Source organism: Aplidium turbinatum, chromosome 15 (genome assembly GCF_918807975.1).
Source record: "Aplidium turbinatum chromosome 15, kaAplTurb1.1, whole genome shotgun sequence".
Taxonomy (NCBI): Eukaryota; Metazoa; Chordata; class Ascidiacea; order Aplousobranchia; family Polyclinidae; genus Aplidium; species Aplidium turbinatum.
Window position 1 is genome coordinate 3439251 of NC_137486.1, and position 24986 is coordinate 3464236.

At 38.0% G+C, this 24986-nt stretch overlaps 1 protein-coding gene across 2 annotated transcripts in view; it reads left to right on the forward strand.

Annotated features, from left to right (window-relative positions):
• Positions 1-5937: 5937 nt before the first annotated feature.
• LOC145783877 (histone acetyltransferase KAT5-like) overlaps positions 5938-24986 on the forward strand; it is a 30619-nt gene continuing 11570 nt past the window's right edge. Inside the window, exons 1-8 of one of the 2 annotated variants that reach the window (XM_082595633.1) lie at positions 5938-6071; positions 19243-19312; positions 20765-20833; positions 21085-21224; positions 21759-21848; positions 23157-23259; positions 23749-23882; positions 24231-24320. In XM_082595633.1, coding sequence (XP_082451759.1) covers positions 6054-6071; positions 19243-19312; positions 20765-20833; positions 21085-21224; positions 21759-21848; positions 23157-23259; positions 23749-23882; positions 24231-24320 — 714 coding nt within the window. In that variant the 5' untranslated portion in view covers positions 5938-6053. Of the gene's footprint in view, positions 6072-16896; positions 17041-19242; positions 19313-20764; positions 20834-21084; positions 21225-21758; positions 21849-23156; positions 23260-23748; positions 23883-24230; positions 24321-24986 lie in introns of those variants that run through there. The other variant, XM_082595632.1, reaches the window with a different exon arrangement.

Genomic DNA, 24986 nt, shown 5'->3' on the forward strand with positions numbered 1-24986 from the left:
GCCTACTTTAGATTGGCAATTAATCCATTCGAGTAGATGAAGCATAATGCCATCCAACGATAGTAAAATTGTTAGAATCCGAGCAGAAATGAGAAAGCTACAACATATTTGGTGGAGGCAGTATTCATCGATCACAGCAAACTGTGGGCGGCTTATACTGAACCACGATCGAATCACCTTGAAAAATGCATTGGAAAAAAGCTTCGTCGAGCGGTTACGTTTGAACAACGATTTCTCGTTTTGTAGATAACATATAAACGTGAAAGTTGTTAGGTTAATAAAACAAGACATACTCTTTTAATTTGTGTTGGTTTGGTATTTTTATTGTAAAAATTGAATTGCTGAGAGTTGGTACAAAATAGTAAAGTTTAAGTTAACGCTACATAATTATAGTGCCTACTTTAGATGGGCAATTAATCCATTCGGGTAGATGAAGCATAATGCCATGCAACGATAGTAAAATTGTTAAAATCCGAGCAGAAATGAGAAAGCTACAGGATATTTGGTGGAGGCACTATTCACCGATCGCGTCAAACTGTGGGCGGCTTGTAATGAACACTCGAAACTGATCGCTTTGTGTTTGCATTGTTTTGGTAAAAAGCTTCGTCGAGCGGTTACTTTTATTGTAAAAAATGAATTGCTAAGAATTGGTACAAAATAGTAAAGTTTAAGTTAACGCTACATAAATGTAATGCCTACTTTAGACTGGCAATTAATCCATTCGGGTAGATGAAGCATAATGCCATCCAACGATAGTAAAATTATTAAAATCCGAGCAGAAATAAGAAAGCTACAGCATATTTGGTGGAGGCAGTATTCATCGATCACAGCAAACTGTGGGCGGCTTATATTGAACCACAATCGAATCGCCTTGAAAAATGAATTGGAAAAAAGCTTCGTCGAGCGGTTACGTTTGAACGACGATTGCTCGTTTTGTTGATTAGATATAAATGTGAAAGTTAACATATGAATAAACCAAGACATACTCTTTTAATTTGTGTTGGTTTGGTACTTTTATTGTAAAAAATGAATTGCTAAGAATTGGTACAAAATAGTAAAGTTTAAGTTAACGCTACATAAATGTAATGCCTACTTTAGACTGGCAATTAATCCATTCGGGTAGATGAAGCATAATGCCATCCAACGATAGTAAAATTATTAAAATCCGAGCAGAAATAAGAAAGCTACAGCATATTTGGTGGAGGCAGTATTCATCGATCACAGCAAACTGTGGGCGGCTCATACTGAACCACGATCGAATCGATTTGAAAAATGCATTGGAAAAAAGCTTCGTCGAGCGGTTACGTTTGAAAAACGATTGCTCGTTTTGTGGATTAGGTATAAATGTGAAAGTTAACATATGAATAAACCAAGACATACTCTTTTAATTTGTGTTGGTTTGGTACTTTTATTGTAAAAAATGAATTGCTAAGAATTGGTACAAAATAGTAAAGTTTAAGTTAACGCTACATAAATGTAATGCCTACTTTAGACTGGCAATTAATCCATTCGGGTAGATGAAGCATAATGCCATCCAACGATAGTAAAATTATTAAAATCCGAGCAGAAATAAGAAAGCTACAGCATATTTGGTGGAGGCAGTATTCATCGATCACAGCAAACTGTGGGCGGCTTATATTGAACCACAATCGAATCGCCTTGAAAAATGAATTGGAAAGAAGCTTCGTCGAGCGGTTACGTTTGAACAACGATTGCTCGTTTTGTTGATTAGATATAAATGTGAAAGTTAACATATGAATAAACCAAGACATACTCTTTTAATTTGTGTTGGTTTGGTATTTTTATTGTAAAAAATTGAATTGCTTAGAATTGGTACAAAATAGTAAAGTTTAAGTTAGCGCTAGATCAATATAATGCCTACTTTAAACTTGCAACCAATTAATTCGGATAGATGCAGTATCGTGCTTTCCAACGATGGTAAAATTGTTAGAATCCGAGCAGAAATGAGAAAGCTACAGCATATTTGGTGGAGGCAGTATTCATCGATCACAGCAAACTGTGGGCGGCTCATACTGAACCACGATCGAATCGATTTGAAAAATGCATTGGAAAAAAGCTTCGTCGAGCGGTTACGTTTGAAAAACGATTGCTCGTTTTGTGGATTAGGTATAAATGTGAAAGTTAACATATGAATAAACCAAGACATACTCTTTTAATTTGTGTTGGTTTGGTACTTTTATTGTAAAAAATGAATTGCTAAGAATTGGTACAAAATAGTAAAGTTTAAGTTAACGCTACATAAATGTAATGCCTACTTTAGACTGGCAATTAATCCATTCGGGTAGATGAAGCATAATGCCATCCAACGATAGTAAAATTATTAAAATCCGAGCAGAAATAAGAAAGCTACAGCATATTTGGTGGAGGCAGTATTCATCGATCACAGCAAACTGTGGGCGGCTTATATTGAACCACAATCGAATCGCCTTGAAAAATGAATTGGAAAGAAGCTTCGTCGAGCGGTTACGTTTGAACAACGATTGCTCGTTTTGTTGATTAGATATAAATGTGAAAGTTAACATATGAATAAACCAAGACATACTCTTTTAATTTGTGTTGGTTTGGTATTTTTATTGTAAAAAATTGAATTGCTTAGAATTGGTACAAAATAGTAAAGTTTAAGTTAGCGCTAGATCAATATAATGCCTACTTTAAACTTGCAACCAATTAATTCGGATAGATGCAGTATCGTGCTTTCCAACGATAGTAAAATTGTTAAAATCCGAGAATGAGAAAGCTACAGGATATTTGGTGGAGGCACTATTCACCGATCGCGTCAAACTGTGGGCGGCTTGTAATGAACACTCGAAACTGATCGCTTTGTGTTTGCATTGTTTTGGTAAAAAGCTTCGTCGAGCGGTTACGTTTGAACAACGATTGCTCGTTTTGTGGATTAGATATAAATGTGAAAGTTAACATATGAATAAACCAAGACATACTCTTTTAATTTGTGTTGGTTTGGTATTTTTATTGTAAAAAATGAATTGCTGAGAATTGGTACAAAATAGTAAAGTTTAAGTTAGCGCTACATAAATGTAATGCCTACTTTAGACTGGCAATTAATCCATTCGAGTAGATGAATCATAATGCCATCCAACGATAGTAAAATTGTTAGAATCCAAGCAGAAATGAGAAAGCTACAGCATATTTGGTGGAGGCAGTATTCATCGATCACAGCAAACTGTGGGCGGCTTATACTGAACCACGATGAAAGTTGTTACGTTAATAAAGCAAGTATTTTTATTGTAAAAATTCAATTGCTGAGAATTGGTACAAAATAGTAACAGTTTAAGTTAGCGCTAGATCAATAATAATGCCTACAAATATTTAAAAATCAATAGGCTTTCCGCTTTTACTTCTATTCCGCGTTTTTGCACCCTTCCTACAAGTAGTTGCGTTTTTTTGCATGACGTCACAGATTTTTGTGACGTCACTAACCAAGGCGGCCGATCCTAAACCAGCACCAAAATTTTACGCATTTAAGTTAAAAATTGTTTTGTGCCATGATACGTAGCCTAGATTAAAAATAAATGATGGAATGATGATGGGAAGGAAGACCTTCTTCCATCCCATCATCCAAATCTTCCATTCCATCCTTGGATCTTCCATCCCAAAATATGCCTCCCATCCCATGCCTTGCTCCTATAGCACGTTTGTTTTTGTTTGTTTTATTATCTTTATCCTGCATTGCGGGAAAGCGGACTTGAGCGCTATGCATCGATGTACGCCTTCCGACGTACACCTGACCCACGCTGCAGCCGACGCCAATGTCTGTTTCCGGTTGTCTACTCTCCTTATGACTTAAATTTGGTACTACCCATTACTCGAAATCGATCACTGGGTAGAGGCAATTATCGTAAAGTTTCTTGCCCAGAGAAACAACAGCAAGTGCGGGTGGCTGGAGTCGAACATGCAGGCTCTCGACTGCGAGCCCAACGCGCTAACCACTCGGCCACGTTAAATCAAGTCACAGCTTAAGTTATACTAGTAGTTCTCAAACTGGGGTCCGCGGTCCTTTTGGGGTCCGCGAGACAATTTTCTAGGACCGCGAAGTACCTTCCAAAAAAATAACACAATCCCGAAGAAAAAATTTTTGTGGAAAGTAAAAATTTTCAGGCAACTTGTTTTCCAAACCAAACTTAAAAGATATATTTTAGTAGCCTAAGCTGGCTGGGCATCCCTCACACAGTTTTTTAAGCCTGGCCTTTTGTTTGCTTGTGATAGCCTTTGTTTCGTTTCTATTCATCGCCTTTGTGACATCAAGGAGTGCAAAGTAGTGACGTGCTCCTACAACACTCGTGTTTACCAGATCAAGAACAGAATTACGAAATACGCTTGACTAAAAGGAAGTACGGTAGGCGAAGTTGATTAAGGCTGGTTATTTTTATTGATTTAAGGTTTGAATTGAATGCTTTTCCGAACTTTTAGCTTTATTCAGATATCAAAAAATGTCGTAGTAACCTATGAGAAAACCAAAAAATGCACCTACACAACAAGTTGTCACAGTAGCCTCCGCACAAATCAGTGATGTCACGCATGATAGCACTACCAACATTAGTGATGTCATATGTCACGCATGATTGCGTCGACCAGTGGATTATGTTAAAGCAGGGTTAACCCTTTGAAGGTTGGGGGGGGGCTGTCAATTCAACTTTTTTGTATCAACAGTTGTATCTGTAAAACCACTGAGGCTGCGACTACAAGATTTCTTGACTTTTCCTAACTTTTATTCACCTCTATTGAGCTGAAATTTTGAGCGAATAAAGGTTATAAATTGAGAGATATAAGGCATTTCTCACCACATCCTCTGAAATATTTCGTATTCTATTGTTCAAAATTTTCCCACCAGCTGGATGAAAGCAATTAATTTGGCCCATGTCTCGTTAATCAAATGATTTAAATTGAGATTATATAAAAAAAATTTAATCACAACATTGCAATGCATGTTTTTCATTACTCTATCAAAAAATACCAAATAATCCAAACGTCATAAGTCACATCAACATTTCAACGTATATAAACAGTTCTAAAATTTACATAGTTTTAATTTTCGGATATACTCTGCGTGAATAGTTTTACAAAGTGAATCCCAAATTTTGAAACCGTGCCTTAAAAAATAACAGAGATATCACTCCTAAAGCATAAGAAGAATCGACAGCCCTCCCCCAAACTGAGCAAGACTCCAGGAGCCCAACCGCCTAAGGGTTAAAGTGCCTACCGTGGTCCGTGGGATCATAGATACTGTGGTCAAGATTAGCGCAGTTATTGAGCTGTTATGCTATTTCCAAAAGAAGCTCAGCATTGCAATTGCAAAGTTAAGGTTTCAGTAAGCGTTTTCCTTACGTTTTTATGAATAATTTTTAAACGCGCAATTTCCAGCGTTTGATATTGACAACCGCGCAATTTCCAGCCTTTGATGTTGACAGCCGCGCAAATGCAGCAGCTGAAACTCTTCTCCCCCGCGCAATGTTCAAACTTTCCAATCTGGCTGGTACATTATATTTACCATTTTCGAAAATCAGTAAAAAGTAAAGTTATCAAGAAATGAAATATGATACCGTATCTTCTGACAGGTGTCAAACCGACAATAATGCTTCGATTGTGTCCATCACAATGTCAAATAGGCTACACAAATTGTCAGCAGTCAGCTTATCAATTGCATTTTTTTGCTTCGCACAGGAATCAAACTTTGATGTCTGGACAAACGTTAATCTCTTCTTGATCAGATTCAGAATTGTGACATAACAGACCAGACTGTCCACTCTTCAACCTCATACCCCAGTCAGACATTGTTCTGCAATAAACAGATTGTCTATAATGATGTGATAACAATAAGCAGCAATTTTGTAGGAAGGAAACTTAGGGAAATTCTATCTTGTTTTTTCTTATAACATTCAGGCCAAAGTCTTGTGGGTGATTTATCAAATGGACTGGAAGCCAATCTTTGTGTCCACTTTGGAAGTCTTAAACAAGCATGAAATGTTGCTCTGAAAGTCACAATTGTGAGCTATATAGCCTAGCCATCCATTTGAATGCTACAGGGTTTCCAGGTGAGGTTGGGATTACACAGCTCTTAGAAACACATGTGGCATCATAAAAATGAAAAATTAAGTCTCAAAACATCCAGTAGAGCAAGAACAGCTACCACCGTGTGTCTGTTGTTTTGACCACCGAGTAAACACCTTGTGAGTAATTTTTTGGTTTGCTTCAATATCAGTAGTTATGTGCACTGAAACTGGGCTGCTGGGCTATGCTGACAACGGCTAAATGTTCTCTTAATTTAGTTTCTGTCCAGAATCGTGCTCACAGCATGTAGCACTCCATCTGCTGCACCGGCCTCCAGTTTGCAAACACGACTTTGAAGCGAGACACAATTGAAAGAAACACTGAACCTATCAGGATTATCTACATGACTTAAAAGAAAGCTTTCAATGAACTGTGTATGTTTCTATGCTGTTTTAATCAGAGATGTACGTATACGCCGCAAATTCTATGCCACATACTTGCGGCGTAGACTTTTTGTTTGCGCTAACGCTTACAGCCACATTTTTTTGGATAGTTCAGTTCATTTATTTGTCACAAACACAAACATGAAAAGAATACAAAGTATACAATAATAATCGGTTGTGTGTCATATGACGAGGAGACTGCGAAAAGACCAAACGGTCATCTAGTCAGCAGCCACCTCAAGCTTGGTGATGTAGGCCTAAATAACATATATACAGTAAATACACAAACACACATACAAAAAAAGAAAATCAAGCATTTGGTGATACAGATACACATGTTTTCATTATGCAAAAGAGAAAAAAAAAAAGCAAACAAACTAAGCAGGTTTACCGTGCTACTGAATGAATTAATTGTGAGTGGAGTTTAAGAGATATCTATCGACAATTTTAATCAGTAAAAAAGATAAAAGCAACGTATACCAAAGAGATGAGCAAATAGAATAATGTAATTATATAGACAAAACAGTTATTATTCAACAGTGGCGTTTAAATCAAGAAGGTAGTGTTTAAAGTTTCTTTTAAAAGAAGTTGGAGAAAGACCTTTGAGATCACCTGGGACCTCATGCCACACTTTAGGACCCCTTATTAACATCTGCCTTTTACCTAATTCAGTACGCACCCTTGAAACAAAATAGTTACTGCTGGATGATTGGCGCGTATTGTGTGAGTGGCATTCAGATATTCTGTGGAAGATATTACATTCCGTTTCTGGTAATAGATTTAAATGGACTCTGTGCATGTATTTTGCTATCTCTAGTTTATAAATTTCTTGTATATGTAACAGCTGTAGTTTTTGAAAGAGTTGCAATGTGTGAGCTGTATAGTTGCTGAATGTCATGGTTCTAACAACTCTTTTATGCAGCTTAAATAAATGATCCAGCGCATTGTCACAAGCTCCACCCCAGCTGGATATGCAGTATTGAAGATGAGAATATATAAGACTGTAATACACAGTCTTCAGTGTGTTAGTATCCACATAATTTCTAAGTTGAAGAATGGCCCAGGAGCCTCTAGCAAGTTTTTTACAAACATTTTGAATGTGACATTTCCAGTTGAGAGAGTCATCAATTAATACACCAAGATATTTAATACACGTTTTTTTTTGCAATGTAATTCCGTTTATCGTAACGTGCATCCTTACATCGAGCTTTTGTTTAGTTAGTATCATGTACTCAGTTTTGTTGTAGTTAATGGAGAGCTTGTTCATTTTCATCCAGTTGTCAATTTTGATTAATTCTGTATTGACGTTTTGTTCTAGAGAAGAAAGATTTTTGTTGGACATAGTTAAATTGGTGTCATCAGCAAAAAGGCTCACCTGGAAAGAAGAAATGGAAGGAAGATCGTTTATGTAAATAATGAATAACAACGGTCCAAGAGTGGAACCCTGTGGAACACCACATGTTACACTGCGCAGACCCGATGCCATACCATTAAAAGTAGTTTGCGCTTGAGGCTACGCCGTAAAGTATTTGTGGTTTTTTAGCGCATAGCCTCAACACATACTTTTTAATGTATTTTTTTCTCTACAACACGCCAATACCTTCCAGCGCTGCAGTTGAAAGAATGTTTTCAATGGGCAAAGACATATTGAAACTAAAACACAGCAAAATGTCAGATGAACACTTTCAGATGCTTGTGTTTCTTCGTGGAAATTCAAAATAAAACTTGTTTGTTTCGAGTGGTTTATACCGTATGAATGTTTGGCACCTAGCAAACAAAATTAGTTTACGCTAGTGTATGCGCTGACGTTGACGCCGCCAACTTTTTTTACAAGTTGCGTTGACGCATACGGCGTATGTTTTTTCGAACGTTAGTGTTTACGCTGACGGCGTCAATATTTTTTGTATGCACGTACATCACTGGTTTTAATAATATCCGCCGTACTCTATCGTTTTTGTTAGTCTTGCAAGGTTTCAAATCTTTAGAATTTAAGTTAGCTAAAAGTAATGTCAACCAGGTCTGTGAAGTCGCGCAAAAGATATGCGATTCCAACTTAGTTTATTACTGGCCTATTGTAGCAGGCCTCGAAATTCACGGCGGACACGGCGATCATGTCCGCCGTCACAGCATGTGATGTCCGCGGGAAGTACCATCTAGATCGGCCCTATTTGTCCGACGAGAAATAGCGGTAGAAATCGTCATTGCATAGCACAAACAATTGTTGCAAATATATAATTTCCCGCGCATCTAGAAAATGTTAATAACTGTATCCTTTAGCTTCCATTCAAGCAGGAAAACTTTCAATTTTTACGTTGCTTCAACGATTGGTGACATTGAATCAGCGTAACAAAGGTGAATTATTCGCTAAGAACCGATGGGAGTACCGGTACTTTTACACTAATCACTCGCAACTTAGTTCAAGTCTTACGTCACAATGTCTGGCCTTGATCTCTGAGTAATATTGATAAGGCAAGGTTGGTTACAAAATTAGGTCATACGAGTAGGCTATTACAGCAAGATGCAGCAAAATTTGTTTAGTTTTGGTATTACAGTAAGAAAGAAAAGGCCCAGGGAAAATTCACTTTCGTTCATATGACTCGCAAAAATAAACCTAAAGAAAAAAGCCTAGTGAAACTTTGCACAACAGAAAATAGTAGCGTTAGTGTATATGTTTTTCAACTCGTGTCCAGAGCATTGTGACGCAAGAAGCCACACGACCTCGTTCGGTGGAAGTTAATTAGTTATGCGGCGTATTAAGCAGCTACGCGGCGCTTTGACTCTTCAAGCGCACGTCGTTGGTCTGATGAAAGCCTTTCAGAGTGACTTCGCTGAAATTTTAAAAAGACTTCTCAACCGTAGCTATAGTTCTCAAATGGCGAAGAATTATCAAGATAAAGTGATTAAGCGTGACAATCGACGCTAAAACTGGTGTGTCCGCCGTGTTACTTAATTTGTCTGCCGAGATAGCTGCTCAGACCGGACACGTTTGTCCGCCGTCAACAAAAACGAATTTCGAGGCCTGTGTAGACATGCCAAAATTCCTCCGATTCTATGGCCATTGAAGTTGGAGGGATTCTATTGCAGCCAATCATCTTTATGCTGATTTTCCACTAAGATTTAAAGTGTAGCTGTTGCCATACTAATTACTATGCAACTTGTCGTTGTGAAGAAAGGCGTTCTTCCCGGCTATCAGCACAAGGCTGATTACTAGGGTGGATCAAAAAAAATGAATTTTTGAGTTCAGCTTAGTGCATCTGCTAAAAGTTGCAGTTTGGGCTATCTTTTGCATTGGTACTTGAAAAAACATTTTTTGACCCCGTTTGACCCCTATCCAAGAGCTCTCTAGTGGCCGCCGAACCAAAATTCCTTAAATTGGCTATAATTTTTTTTCTAGTTGGTGCAGGCTAGTGGTTTTGGTGTCTATCCCCACTAAATCAAGTCTTGGGAAGTCATTTCTGCAATCTAAAATCATCTATGGGCTAGCAAAATGACATCAGAGCCCTTTTTCAGCAAAAATGCTTAAAAAAGTTGGAAATTTATTGGGTTTTTTTAGAAAAAGGGCAAAGAAAAACAAATTCATAATGCTGCTAAAGGCATTTCTGTTAGTACACTGAAGCAAACATATAAAAGCAAACAATTACCATGTGAAGTTTTGCAAAAATGCTGCCTTTTTAATTTGTACATCCAATTATCCATAGCATTACAGCAATTATCCATAGCACAAAATGCATGACAACGGGTTCAGGCAAAATCAGTCTGTTGCTATTTTGTTGCTCAGTTCACCAACTTATGGCATGCATAACTTTTTCTGTACATTTATCTTGTGCAGAACTTCCAGCCAGCATGGTTTGTTACTTGTGTAGATCTTGTACAACTCTACATGTGGCCTTTTTTTTCTTCAGACTTGGTTACTTTACCGGAGTGATAATTTGTTATCATTCCCAACGCTCGCTTATCTGCATCGTTTGTGACACGGAAGAAGCTGAGTTTCTGCTTGATAGAAGTAAAATTTTTATTTTGTTCCAATAGCCTTGGAGAAAAGTGCAAAAAGTCTGGAGAGACCTCCATGAGGGAAAATAAAGTAACTGAATCTGGACCAAACAAATCTATTAAACTTTGCGTCTGTGGCTGTATAATAGGCTTAAGTAACTCTTTGGATTGGAAAGTTGTTCGTGTTCATTGATGCTGACTCCACTGATACTTAACCATGATTTGCTCAGCAGATTTCTTTTCAGTTATGGAAACTTCTTGGCTAAACAAGCTAAAGACTCCAAGTCTCTCTGCCAGGTACCAAAGATGGTTGTCAAGCTTAGCCTGGAACAACTGTGCCAATGGTTTAAACAATTTAGGATACTTGCCTGTGTTATGATCCATCATCAACATTAAATCATTGCTGGGTGACTTAACGTCAAAGGAACAGTGAACCATGACTTAAAGTAGAAAATGCAAAGAAATACTGCTAACTCTGTAATTCTTTGCAGCTGCTCATCACTACAGGTTGCAGAAGCTTGGATTGGCACAGTTATTTGCTCTTTTCTTTTTCTGCTTGACTTTAATGCTGATTTCGACTTCGAACCAGTACTAGTTAATACATTTCCAGTTTATTTTTAGTACAGTTATCACTTGTCAGTTGTTAAATAACCTTCATTTAAATAGCCTCTAATATTAATTTCGATACAGCAGTCAGATGCTTCAGATAAAGGGGTTACATGACAAATCTGAGACTTGTTTTTAATTGCAGAGGGGGGTGTTGCTAGTTGGAAAATACTTCAAAATGAAAGCTCCAGGTACCTATCGCTACCATCATGCTCGATGGATGACAAAAATAATATACACACTGAAGATAGCCTTGTTGAGAAATCAAAAGTCGAAGTCAGCACTAAAGTTAAGCAGAAAAAGAAAAGAGCAGAGAAAAAAGCAGATATCTGTGCCAATCCAAGCTTCTGTAATCTGTAGTGATGAGCAGCTGCAAAGAATAACAGAGTTAACAGTCTTTCTTTGCATTTTCTACTTTAAGCCATGGTTCACTGTTCCTTTGACCGTTGAGTCACCCAGCAATGATTTAATGTTGATGATGGATCGTAACACAGGCAAGTATTCTAAATTGTTTAACCCTTTGATTTTCAACGTTTTTTTGGAAGTTAACTGCTCAAGGGGGGGCCGTTTTTGGATCAAATTCAATCAGCTGTTACGTGTGATCCGCTGGTGCTATTTCAACAAAAGTTGCACTGGTGTGAAAAAAAATCATTTGTCTATAAGTTTGAAAAGTCATTATTCTAAAATTTTATATGTTAAACTTGATATTTCAACTTTTGCAAAGGTACCCAAAAACGACAATTTTGATTTAACTTGCCGCCTTTAATTAACCGTGCTAATCCGATTTCATGCAAAATTCTAAAGGACAAAGAGCTCGATCAACCGCACGAAGTGTGTGTGCGGTGTGCCGACTCATTGCGTCGATAAAGATTTACGACATGCGAGCAAATCTTATTGTAGGCTACTCATTAATTATAAAATAGTTACAGAGTAACATTGTTACATGAATTTGAAAAAGCAAAACTGCGTTGTTTTATATTTTTGTCCTGAACTAATGCTTTGCGAAACCCATGGCCAGCTTCTTGTTTTATGGAACCAAACTTCTCATAAGTAACACCTTAGCCTACTTGAATAGCTGTTTACATGTTCGTTTGTGTATTTTAGGTCTACAATTGAGTTTGTAGTATGAATATTTTTAGTAGAGAGAAGACAATTGAACAAGCTGTTGAAATTATCTGAAATTTCTAAGTTCAAATTAGGCGCTTTTGGAATTGTGGATTTGTGTCAAGTCGCATCACAAATATCATGCAGGCTACATCAGAAGTCATTTAGCTCACGGGTGTTTATAAACATAACTCATGAATTACATCCACTAAAAATACAGAATTGACATCTACAAAGCTAAGTTCGAAGTTCACTTTTTATTGAAGATTGTGTCAATCAATTTGAAAATGCATTTTAGTCCGCTACCGTCGAAACAATTCAACAGCGCAGTGAGGAACATGCGTAAACAAAGGAAATGTGAAATAAACCCACAGTCAGCAGATCTACATTAATTTAACGTTTACAAATGTTGAATCAATGTAAATGGACTGAATTGCTGACTTGGTCGTTATTGTTTGGAACACAAAAAATACGCGTAAACGCGACGAAGCGATACAAGAGCAAAGCAGCGATTATGTTTCTGGCCAAAAAAATGGACTTATGACTTGAAAGATAAAAATGATTATAACGAAGCTTCAAAATTTGTCATAAAAAATATTGCAGAGATACAATGAACACAATCATTTTGTGCTAGATTGTGAGAAGACTTCCTAGATTCTTTTCAAACATTTGCAGTATTGCAAATTATTTTGTATAACTTCATATGGCCAAAAAATGGCTTCTTGGTTGATAAAACGTGGCTACAATTCTATAAAAAATTCTTAGGCCTACTACATTGAAGTAATGAAATGTTTTTTTTGTGAGTTTTTCTGATGACGTTTTACAACATCCGAAAAGTAAAAATAATAATGATGAATAATTTCACATAACCAATAACCATGTTTTGTAAACGCTTCACAAAATTTTTGCGGAGACTTTACTGTTAGACGTAAAACGCTTGTAAAAGAAAACTGTCGGGTTACGTATTTATAATGTTTATTACGCTGTTATCTAGTTATAAACTGCCTTTGTTGTCTACTTTTGTGGTTACCGGCCAGCTTAGAGCAGCATGCAAACTACGCGTATATGGTATTTGCATCGTGTTATGATTCCCACAAATTTCCCACAAGGTCTTTGTTTTTATCGTGATATTTTTGTGCCTTTTCTGTCCTAAACTTGAAGTCACTGTGCAGCACAATCCACACCGGTTTTTAGAAATCCACAATCAACATTGAAAATCTTTTGTGTGGTGCACCATTTCAAGTAGTGTCTTCCCCTGAACTGTTACACAAACCGCCCAGAACCAGGTTGATTATGAATATTATAGCCGTTGAGTGGCCGTTATTGTATGTGTGGATTTATTAGGTGTCTGACTAAATTCATGCCAAAGTCGAGCAAATTCTGCTTTCGCGATCCCTGCCGTTTTTTTTCGGTATTTTTGTTGATAAGTTTAGGCAGCATTTTTGCAAAATAAATGAAGACATCGGTATTGTTCGTCACTTAGATTTAGTTTTCTCAGCATTGTGTTTTCATTCTTTGATCCATTAGTTGATCCCACTTTAGGAATAATCAGATCGTTTATAAATGGCGGGTTTTCACAATAGCCGGCCTCTTATACATTGGCGCAACGTATTCAGATGTTGAATCAATGATCAAGAAAGCCGATTTGTTGTTTGTCTGATGTGATGCCGAGCATTATGCCTAGTCTACAATACAAAATATTTTGTAGTGAAGACGAGGCATTATCATCTTTATTTTGCTCTCTTTGGAACAATACACAGTGCACCGTCGAACAAAAATGCAACACATAACAAGTAAGCGTAGGCGACATAAGCAGCGAAGGGACCTGTAGTCATCGAGTAAGCTGCTACGTGATCTCATAATTTTGAGCATACTGTATCTCACAATTACTGTTTGCAAAAACGCCAATTTTTCAGCTTCTTCCAAAAGCATTTGAAGTGATACATTTCCTCAATGAAAAGTTTTGTCAATGAGAGTATTTCCATAGAACGTTTATTTCGAAACCAGGTTTTTCATGTCACTACTCACTACCTAAGGGAAGATTTCTTATTGTAACGCTTTTTATTCGTCAATGGATATTTGCTGGTTGAAACAACTGTTTTGAATAGTTTGTTGCCTACATTGATCATAGATTGCTTTTCTTCGTAAAGCTGATAACGCAAAAAACGTTTGCTATTATTGTTTCTAATTAACAACTTTGTGACCACTGGCTTCTTTTTGTAGCATTAGAAATAACGCGCTTTGTGTTATTGAGGTCAAACCAAACAAAGGAAAACAAGAGGACGTTCCTCTCTGCTCGCGCATATGGATTCACGAAGCAATTATGAGCTTATGGCTTGTTATCGCAATGTAATCCATTTCACGCTTTGCTGGAAGTTAGCTAGAAATAGCAAAAATTCACCAAAATCTTGAATTTACAAGAAAACTACACAACTTTTAGCATCAAATTTAGTATCATCAGATCCGCCTGGCAATTTTAGGAAAAGTCAAGAAAAACCAAGTGCATGGCGTTACTGTGCTTCAAGTAATCAACGGAAATATGAGGGGGGGGCCAAATCTGGCCTCCCTTTGAGGAGCAAAGTGTTAAACCATTGGCACAGTTGTTCCAGGCTAAGCTTGACAACCATCTTTGGTACCTGGCAGAGAGACTTGGAGTCTTTAGCTTGTTTAACCAAGAAGTTTCCATAACTGAAAAAAAATCTGCTGCGCAAATTATGGTTAAGTATCAATGGAGTCAGCATCAATGAACTCGAACAACCTCCCAATCCAAAGAGTTACTTAAGCCTATTATACAGCCACAGACGCAAAGTTTAAAAGATTTGTTTGGTCCAGATTCATTTACTTTATTTTCCCTCATGGAGATCTCTCCAGACTTTTTGCACTTTCCTCCAAGGCTATTGGAACAAAATGAAAATTTTACTTCTATCAAGCAGAAACTCAGCTTCTTCCGTGTCACAAACGATGCAGATAAGCGAGCGTTAGGAATGATAACAAATTATCACTTCGGTAAAGTAACCAAGTCTGAAGAAAAAAAAGGCCACCTGTACAGAGTTGTACAAGATCTACACAAGCAACAAACCATGCTGGCTGGAAGTTCTGCACAAGATAAATGTACGAAAAAAGTTATGCAATGCATGCCATAAGTTGGTGAACTGAGCAACAAAACACTCACAGATTGATCTTGCCTGAACCCGTTGTTATGCATTTTGTGCTGTGGATAATTGCTGTAATGCTATGGATAATTGGATGTACAAATTAAAAAGGCAGCATTTTTGCAAAACTTCATATGGTAATTGTTTGCTTTTATATGTTTGCTTCAGTGTTTTAACAGAAATGCCTTTAGCAGCATTATGAATTTGTTTTTCTTTGCCCTTTTTCTGAAAAAACCCAATAAATTTCCAACTTTTTTAAGCATTTTTGCTGAAAAAGGGCTCTGATGTCATTTTGCTAGCCCATAGATGATTTTAGATTGCAGAAATGACTTCCCAAGACTTGATTTAGTGGGGATAGACACCAAAACCACTAGCCTGCACCCACTAGAAAAAAATTATAGCCAATTTAAGGAATTTTGGTTCGGTGGCCACTAGAGAGCTCTTGGATAGGGGTCAAACTGGGTCAAAAAATGTTTTTTCAAGTACCAATGCAAAAGATAGCCCAAATTGCAACTTTTGGCAGATGCACTAAGCTGAACCCAAAAATTCATTTTTTTTGATCCACCCTACTGATTACTCACTAGCACAGCGAGCAGCAGTAACGCTTCGCTAACCAGAACGGTGTAGCTTCCACGCTAGCCATTGAGACCTCCAATAAACGTTTAAGTTTTTGGCAGCCGATTGTAGCATCGAATAGACAGCAATAGACACGTGTTTCGCCCATTAGGCTGGGCTCATCAGTATCGCACCGTATTCTTGCCACTTGAGTAATCGACCGCCGCTTTACCAGTCAGTTTAACTCTTATCTTTGTGGAAAGAAAGAGCCAACAAAACCTACTACACCGTTCTGGTTAGCGAAGCGTTACTGCTGCTCGCTGTGCTAGTGAGTAATCAGCCTTGTGCTGATAGCTGGGAAGAACGCCTTTCTTCACATTGACCTACCCCTGGCACCTGCTGGTTTTGTTGGCTCTTTCTTTCCACAAAGATAAGAGTTAAACTGACTGGTAAAGCGGTGGTCGATTACTCAAGTGGCAAGAATACGGTGCAATACTGATGAGCCCAGCCTCATGGGCGAAACACGTGTCTATCGCTGTCTATTTGATGCTACAATCGGCTGCCAAAAACTTAAACGTTTATTTGAGGTCTCAATGGCTAGCGTGGAAGCTACACCGTTCTGGTTAGCGAAGCGTTACTGCTGCTCGCTGTGCCAGTGAGTAATCAGCCTTGTGCTGATAGCCGGGAAGAACGCCTTTCTTCACATTGACCTACCCCTGGCACCTGCTGGTTTTGTTGGCTCTTTCTTTCCACAAAGATAAGAGTTAAACTGACTGGTAAAGCGGCGGTCGATTACTCAAGTGGCAAGAATACGGTGCGATACTGATGAGCCCAGCCTCATGGGCGAAACACGTGTCTATCGCTGTCTATTCGATGCTACAATCGGCTGCCAAAAACTTAAATGCAACTTGTCTATTACTAGGCTAAACTCCAAGCAATCAACTTCCGCCATAACACCATATTGTAGTCATTATTATTACAGAACCCTAGTAAAAAATAAATTATTATTTACAGGAAAAGAAGTGCAACTTTTTTAATGTTTTACATTTTATCAGTGTATTTTCTTCATGACATAGCCTAGTTTTATTTTGAAGGCATCTTGTTAAAGGAAATGATTAATTTGAATGCTTTTTCATGGGTTGGCTATGGCTAATGCTTTAAAGGTAAGGAATTTGATTAATTAAAATCAATTTGTTTTTTAAGTATAAATGTTATTAGGAGAGCTTAAAGGGTGTACAACATGTGATGTCATTGTGTACAACATGTGTTTTAGTAAAAAAATCCAAATTTTGTTGCCCTCGTCTCGCTAAGGTCGCTTCTGTTTGATCCCCATTTGTGAGGCTTTGCACGCATCCAGCCGTGACGCCGTATGCTATGACGTCACAAGGTACATACAGTATGGTTCAAATTAATTGGTCAAGGAAACTAGCTGATGATGTTGTCCACTAACCAAAGAAACTGGGAAGCTATTTCAGTTCCAGGGCATTTGTGTTCTGACTTTTCGCGGCCTGATCTTTCAGATGCTGCAATGTCAGGGTTTTCTACCGAAAAAAACTGTTAATTTTTTTTACACTGCTGTTCTGTGTTGCAGGCTTTGACCTTGTAACACCTAAAAATGGTTCCAAACCGTGTTCGTGCAATATTGAAAGAAGGTGGAGGCCACATTAGGTATTGAACTGTACACAACTGTTAAATTATCGCAATAAACCAAATTTACACAAATTCAGCCTGTTTTCTTGACAGTTTCAATTAATTCGAACAATACTGTATGTATCGGGTCTGCTACTATTCGGCGAGAGCCCTTTTCGGCAAGTTCCCTATTTGGCAATTTTTTGAATTTTTTTTTTTAATTATTGGTTACCGTAGCCTAATTACCATTGCCGCTTTTACATCGTTTTAACGTCGCTAAATGTGAAATAAGGCCCTACCTCTAACCCCAACCCCTAAAACGGCAATAATGGTTAGGCTACGGTACCCAATAATTTTTTAAAAAAATTCAAAAAATCGCCGAAATGGACTCTCGCCGAACGGAATGGCCCGTTTCGGTGAGTCCGATTCGGTGAGTCCGATCCCTTAACGGGGGATTTTTTTAATTTTTTTTTTTAATTATCGGGTACCTTAGCTTAATTATCATTGCCGTTTTAGGGTTCGGGGTTAGGGGTTAGAGGTTAAGAACTCACCGAATCAGACTCACCGAATCGGACTCACCGAATAGTAGCAGACCCCTCGCCGAAACGGGCCATTCCGGTATATATCTTGTGACGTCACAGGGTACAACGTCACCGCTGGATGCGCGCCCTGTCTCACAAACGGGGATCAAACAAAAGCGGCCTTAGCGAGACAAGGGTAACAAAATTTGGATTTTTTTTTCTAAAACGCATGTTGTACACAATGAGATCACGCCGAAACAAAAAACTCACAAAAGTTAATTTGGGTTTCCCCGTCCTTTAAACAATGCAATGATTTTGCCATTATGAACTCAAATGAAAATCTCCCCTGAAATATCATATGTTTTGAAGTGGTTATACTTATATACGCTGAGGTTTATTACTGCCAGTGCCACCTTTATATGTTTTTATGCAATGCATGTGCGAGCGTGACTTGATTTTTTGCAAAAACATACAGAGCTAACGCATAGGCCTACAGCATGCCTGAGGGCATAGCCTATTTACTAAACTTGTGCATATAGAGGCTATATTCACAATATAATATATGGTAAGATAACCTCTGCCTATTCCATATGATGGCCATAGTCTTTAAGGTTATAGTGCCTGACTTTGCAAGTACAGCAAAGAACCCGCTTAGCAAGCTCTTTTGTTTGAAAAGGTGCATGAGGTATAAGAATGAAGATTTTTATTAAACAGTTAATAAATATGGAAAATGCCCAATTAAACACTGCAAATAATAAAATAACCTACCTAAAAAAATAATGAACATAGAAAAGCCTACCACCCGCTTGAATATATCAAACAATTGTAGCTATTTTCGTGCATATCAAGCTAAATGCAAAGAAAAGTTTTAAAAAGTGAATAAAAAATTACACTAACCTCTCAAGTTCATGTAGCTCCACACAAAGTGAAATTTGCATGACTTTTGACTCTTTTTTATTTCTTTAAAACAATGTCCAAAAAGACATTACTAAAAGTAACTATAATATGGACTGTGGCCAACTGGTGTTTCGATCTTCTGATCTCTTCAGTGTAGTAAAGTGAAAGTTTTGAAGTTTTGAGATGATGGTTTATAAGAGATTTTAATGAGCCAATAAGACTTGTTTTAATGTTTAAATTTTTATAAGAAAATTTAATTATTATTCAATAACCATTTTAAAATGTTTTGGGTTCTAACATGCAGCAAATTTGTTGCAGATGCAGCTTAAAGTTATAGAAGGCTGCCGCCTTCCAGTTAAACGTGATTTGGAAGGCCAACATGAATGGCGTAAGTAGCCTATGGCTTTAACGTTTTGTAGCCGCTGGTTTATTATTTTACTTCCCCTGATTGAAGATGTTCTTGGTCTACTTGTGCTATTGTTGTGGTGTTTAATTCATACGATACTCAGTTAAAGAGTTTGCGTTTTTTTTAAATTCTGGTTGGTATATTTAGAGCAGTGGTTCTCAACCTGTGGGTCGCGACCCACAGTACGGCCGTCGGCCGTCTTTCAGTGGGTTGTTATGAGTCTCAAACCAGGGTGCATAATTGGACCGAAAACAGTTTTTCAGTTTAATTTGTTATTTTTACGTCACGTACTCACATTTATATCTAAATCTCTTTAATTTGTGCAGGCATTGCAATTTATGACATCACTATAAGCTCTTACCCAGCCAGCAAACTTGTTTATATATACATGTCATGCATTGTGATTCAACGTCTGCAGACGTTGCAGTTGCAGACAAATGTAAAAACGACGGGTTTTGCTAGCTGGGTATAGTTGCGTCATAATTTGGAACAAACATGTTTCTGCACGTTTTCCTTTGCCACTGATTAGAGAACATTTCAGAAGTCTTTATTTTTTGGTGTAATTTGTAGCCTTGGTTTTGAGTTAATCTTTTCTAAGTTTAAAGTGTTGTGTTTCAGATCCTTTTAGCCTGAAGAAGTCTACTTTGGTAGACAAAAGCTTGCTAGTAAACTTGTGGTATTTTACGAGTGGTTTTTTATTCTGCTGATTAGTTGGCTTCCACTAGTGCGCATCCATTATAGATCTACCAAAATACTTTGGATAGTTTTTTATTAAATCTCTTTTGAAATTAATCCGCAAGGTTTTTGTAGATATAGCCGACCGACAATTTTTGGTAATATAAAAATGCCAGGAATTGAATTGGGTGAAATCTTCAATTTATCAAATCTTTTTGCACGCAATGTTGCTGCATGAATCTAACTTAATCATTTGCATCAATCGGTAAAAGTATACATCCTGCTGTTGAATAGTATACCATAAACTTTTTTTTTGCTGCAAGTCTCTTGTTTTTTGTGAGTTATTTTATTGATTGTACCCAGCGACATAGCTAGAAAGAAAGTTTTGAAGAGCAAACGTCACTCACCATCAATTACAATGGTATTAAAGCGTTGCAAATAGTATATATATATTAAAACATTTTTTGGGGGGTGGAGTGCAAGACAATATTTTGTGGGTGATTGCCCCCTCAAGCTTATGACCCCATGGCCACGCCCCTGTTTGTACCTTATGGTTGGCACATAGAGAACTTTCACAGTCACTAAAGGTCGCTATGTATGCTCACTTTGCCATTGTAAACTACTGGCTCATAAGGTGCCTAATCATAACACCAAGGCAAGTGTTGTTTGATTATTTTTGTTTCGATATCTATACATCAGACATCTGAACATTCTTAATACATTAATCAATACTACAGTGTGCGTTTTGTTGCATTTCAGATTTGGCTGAAATTTTGAGCACACGGGAAGGCAACAATGGAACGCAATATTACGTGCATTACGTCGATTGTGAGTGCACACAAAACCATTTTCTTGTTTTAGTTTCTTCAAAATTATCTGCAAAACATTTCTTGACACTTTTACACATTTAGTAGTACAGTGTCCTGTGAAGCGAAATCTAACTTTTGGAAATCACTATATTTGGTTTATCGTTCTGGTACTGATATTGCAAGCTAGTTAAAAACACAAGTTTAACTTCAATAGTACCGTACGTACTGAAATTTAAGTTTTTCAAATATATTACCGTACTTTGTGTTCAGTCAACAAACGTTTGGATGAGTGGGTGTCTGAAGACCGGCTCGACCGCACAAAAGTGAACTTCCCCAAGAAAGACACAAAGGCAGCCCACCGGCGTGGTACCGACTCCAGGCCCACCAGTCCTGACCGGGAGATTGTGGTGGTGAGTGATGTTGGAGCATTTCCGTTTGTTTAGTGGTGATGTAAATTTGCCATTGTGTTAAAAATGTATACTGTACAGTGTACAACTGTACATATAGTGTATATACAAATTTGCTAATTGGTTGCTTAAGAATTCTATTTTAGTGTGTACCTTTGCCTGCAATGTTCATTTTTGAAAGTTTCTGTCGGCCCGTCATCTTGACGATTATGCATGCCGTGCTTGTGGAACACAGGTTCAAACAATTTTTTTGTATTCTTGATCACTGAGGTTGGTATAATGAAGTTTCCGACTTTAATTGAACTGTTCAACCTGATGGTAATAGTACCGTTCAATAGAGGATTGCGGTTATTGAGGTACATTGGGTCAACTGCACCATGCGTGGCAAATTAATTCAATGCTGTTTGACCTTGCCGACTAACATACCCAGTGAGAATGCTGTAGAATTTTGTGGCTTTCCGGTCTTGTGCATTCTTCTAACATCTTAGAAAACCATAGCGAATACTTGCATAACAATTAACAATTGCCATCATATAGAATGGGATCTCATCCAGTGATTACCAGCCGCAGAAGAAGACCCCGTGTAAGGTGTCAAGAAAACGCAAAGCAGACTTTGGTAACGATGAAGTGAGTAGATTGTCGTATGTACACACGTGACAAATATTTGCGATTAATTCCTGTTGCATTTTCATTATTGCAGCCAAACTTATCAGCTCTAAATCACAAACTCAATTCTGCGGCTTTTCTTCCAACTATTAGCAGCCATCTTGTGCACATATTTGAGCTTTCGTAGTCAGTAGTCACTAGAGATGCAGCAAACCCAAAATTTTTATCCGCACACCGCACCGCAACTGACTCATCTATCCGCGCACCGCTTCGCACACTGCAATTTATCTGGAACTTTGACACTGCACTGCACACCGCAAATTACAAAATTTTTAAAAAATATTTTAACGCGTTATTTTTTTAGAAAGTCAATTGTAGCAAAAAGCACTCATGGCATATAACTGGTAACCTACCAGTACAGTTGTGCAATAATTGGCTAGGCTAACCAGATCATATTCTCTTATCAGCAATGCATCTAAGTTCTAAGACATAATACAAACTAAGACAAATAGAATATTCCTATCTATATCCAGTATCAGTACTTTTGAACACTTTTTGTAAGCAATAATGCAATTTTAATGTCAGTGGCTATATGAACTACACATACAAGAGTAAAACTTATAGCCTGAACTCACTGGGCTAACTGTTATAGTAACTAATGCGGTAGTTGCGCTAGGCCTATAGCCTGATAACTGAGCTAATCAGCTAGGCTATTAACCAAAAACATTCGTACAGCTTCCCTGACAAGCCAGCCTCAAAACCCTGTCAACTGCAAGCCATTTGCAATTTGCATTTGCATAGCTTTTCAGCTTAGGGTTTCCAAAGGAAAAAAATGATCCGTGTTTCCAATTTAAATTTGCAGTTTCATAACTGATTTTCTTGAAAAGTTGAAAGTTTACGTTTACGAAAGTTTAATTTTTTGAAAGTTTACGTTTACGAAAGTTTAATTTCTTGAAAGTTTACGCGGCAAGCGGCGCGGCTTTGTCGTGTCAACCTTTCACGCGGCGCGGCACGCGGCGAAAAAGTCAAAAGCGGCCGCGTACGCGGCGCGGCTTGCATCACTAGTAGTCACCACACTTACCTTTTTCATAGTGTGCGGTTTAAAATCAATTAAAGTTTTTCTTTGCTTATGTTACGTTTGATTGGTAGACGAAGAAGATATAAAGTGAACCATTTGTGTAATTGTGTTCTCCTTTTGTAACTCCAAGAAAACTGTTTGAAATCAGCCCCAATCATCGGGCAACATTGAACGAATGCCTGCAAACATTAGAACCCTTGAATATATTTTGTGGTTCAGGTTTTGCAAGTTATATCAATTGTTGTTGCTAGGAGTCACAAGACTTAAAAGATGGCGCCCCGCGACAGACAGGAAGCATGACAGTGCATGCGCCTGAAGACAAAGTGAGTCGGATCAAAAACATCAAGTGCATTGGTGAGTTATCGTTACCAGTCCACAAAATATCCTCTCGCTCTGCTGAAGCTGTATTTGTGTGTTTTTACTTTTCTCCTCAACACTTGCTAAAATAAATGGTATGCTATTCTGGCTAGTTTTAGACCTGATATGCGCATTGCACAAGCACGCAGGTCACAGGCAGATCACTGCTTTGCTGCTTGTATCAATAGTTTGGTATACGATCTTCCTCTGTTGCAGCTAGAACGATGTTTGTCGTAAGAAAACTTTGTGAAAGCACTCGGAAGGCATTGGATGCTTGACGAAGATTAGCTTCCTTGCCGTCTCTTAATCTAATCTTCGACCGCCAGACATAAGCCTGAGTACCACAAAAATCGAAACTGGTTTGCCTTTAGGAAACTGCTCTATCTGGTGCATAGAATTGGAATAGTTATATGACGTTGAAGTAGTAGCTGTAATCTGACCACTACAATAACAACTGTTATCATCAAACTTCATGTTGTTTTTCAGAAGTGGGAAAGTACCGCTTGAAGCCGTGGTATTTCTCGCCTTACCCGATTGAACTGACGAAATATGACGTTGTTTATCTGTGCGAGTTCTGCCTTAAATACGTCAAAAGCGTCTCCTGTCTGCAGCGGCATCTAGTGAGTTGAAAGTGATTACTATGACGAGAATGGTTAAATCCTTCCATAACAAACCACGTACAGTGGCTTCCTGCAGAAAACCTGCATTAACTCTGGAGTTGTCGTGGTGTAGCTGCAGCTAATTTACTGGAAATGTGCTACCAAACTATTGATATGCAAAATGTTAAAACCTCAATTCTTCCTTTAGCGCAGTGGTAAGCAGAACGAGAAAAATTATCCCGGGCAGGATAGGCACGCGAAGCACTTGTAACGTCAATGAAACGTCAAAATGTGAAAAAGTATTACTTTACTTGGTTTGCTGATTTACTGACACGATTCTGCTTCTCACGCCGCGTATTGTTGCCACAGACTAAATGCCAACTCAAGTACCCGCCTGGCAACGAGATCTACCGCCGATCAAATATTTCTTTCTTCGAGATCGATGGCCGCAAAAATAAGGTTGGTTTGAGTAGAGAAGGTTGCACTTACTTGCAGGATACAGTCACTGAATTTTAATCAAAAACGGCTAGTTTGCAGAAATTAAACCGCTTAGCAAATTGTTTACTTTAAAAGTTCAAAATATTGGCATATCTGCACTGCAGTGAACTGTATTACGAATGAAGTATGTCCCTTTGTTTCTTGTTGTCTTCATCAAGGCTGCTTTATTAGCAGCCAGTTTTCCTGCAGTGAAACTGTGCTGATATCTACTGTAATTTTACTAAAGTTCATTATGGTTGTAGAAGTACAGTACTAGACAAAGGGTCCACGTCTTTTAGGCGCAGACAGTTAGGCGCCGGTCAGATAGGCGCGCACACTGTGGCGTCTGGATATTTAAGTGCGGAGCGCTGTGGCGCCCGTTCATTTAGGTGCTATTCCTAGTAAAGTCTGCAGATTGTATCAGCTTGGCAGGTAGGGCAATGCTATTCACACAAAATGTTATATTGAACAGAAAAATATGATGTTTTGTTAATGCGCATGTGGAGATGAGGTGCGAGACAACGCTCTACTACTCTTGATATTAGCACATCTCCACAGGACATTTGCTATGCATCCTGAACACAGGTTGCAGCCAGATGGAACCTTACTTAATCTGTTATCTTTCGCAATTACTTCTACTCGGGATGG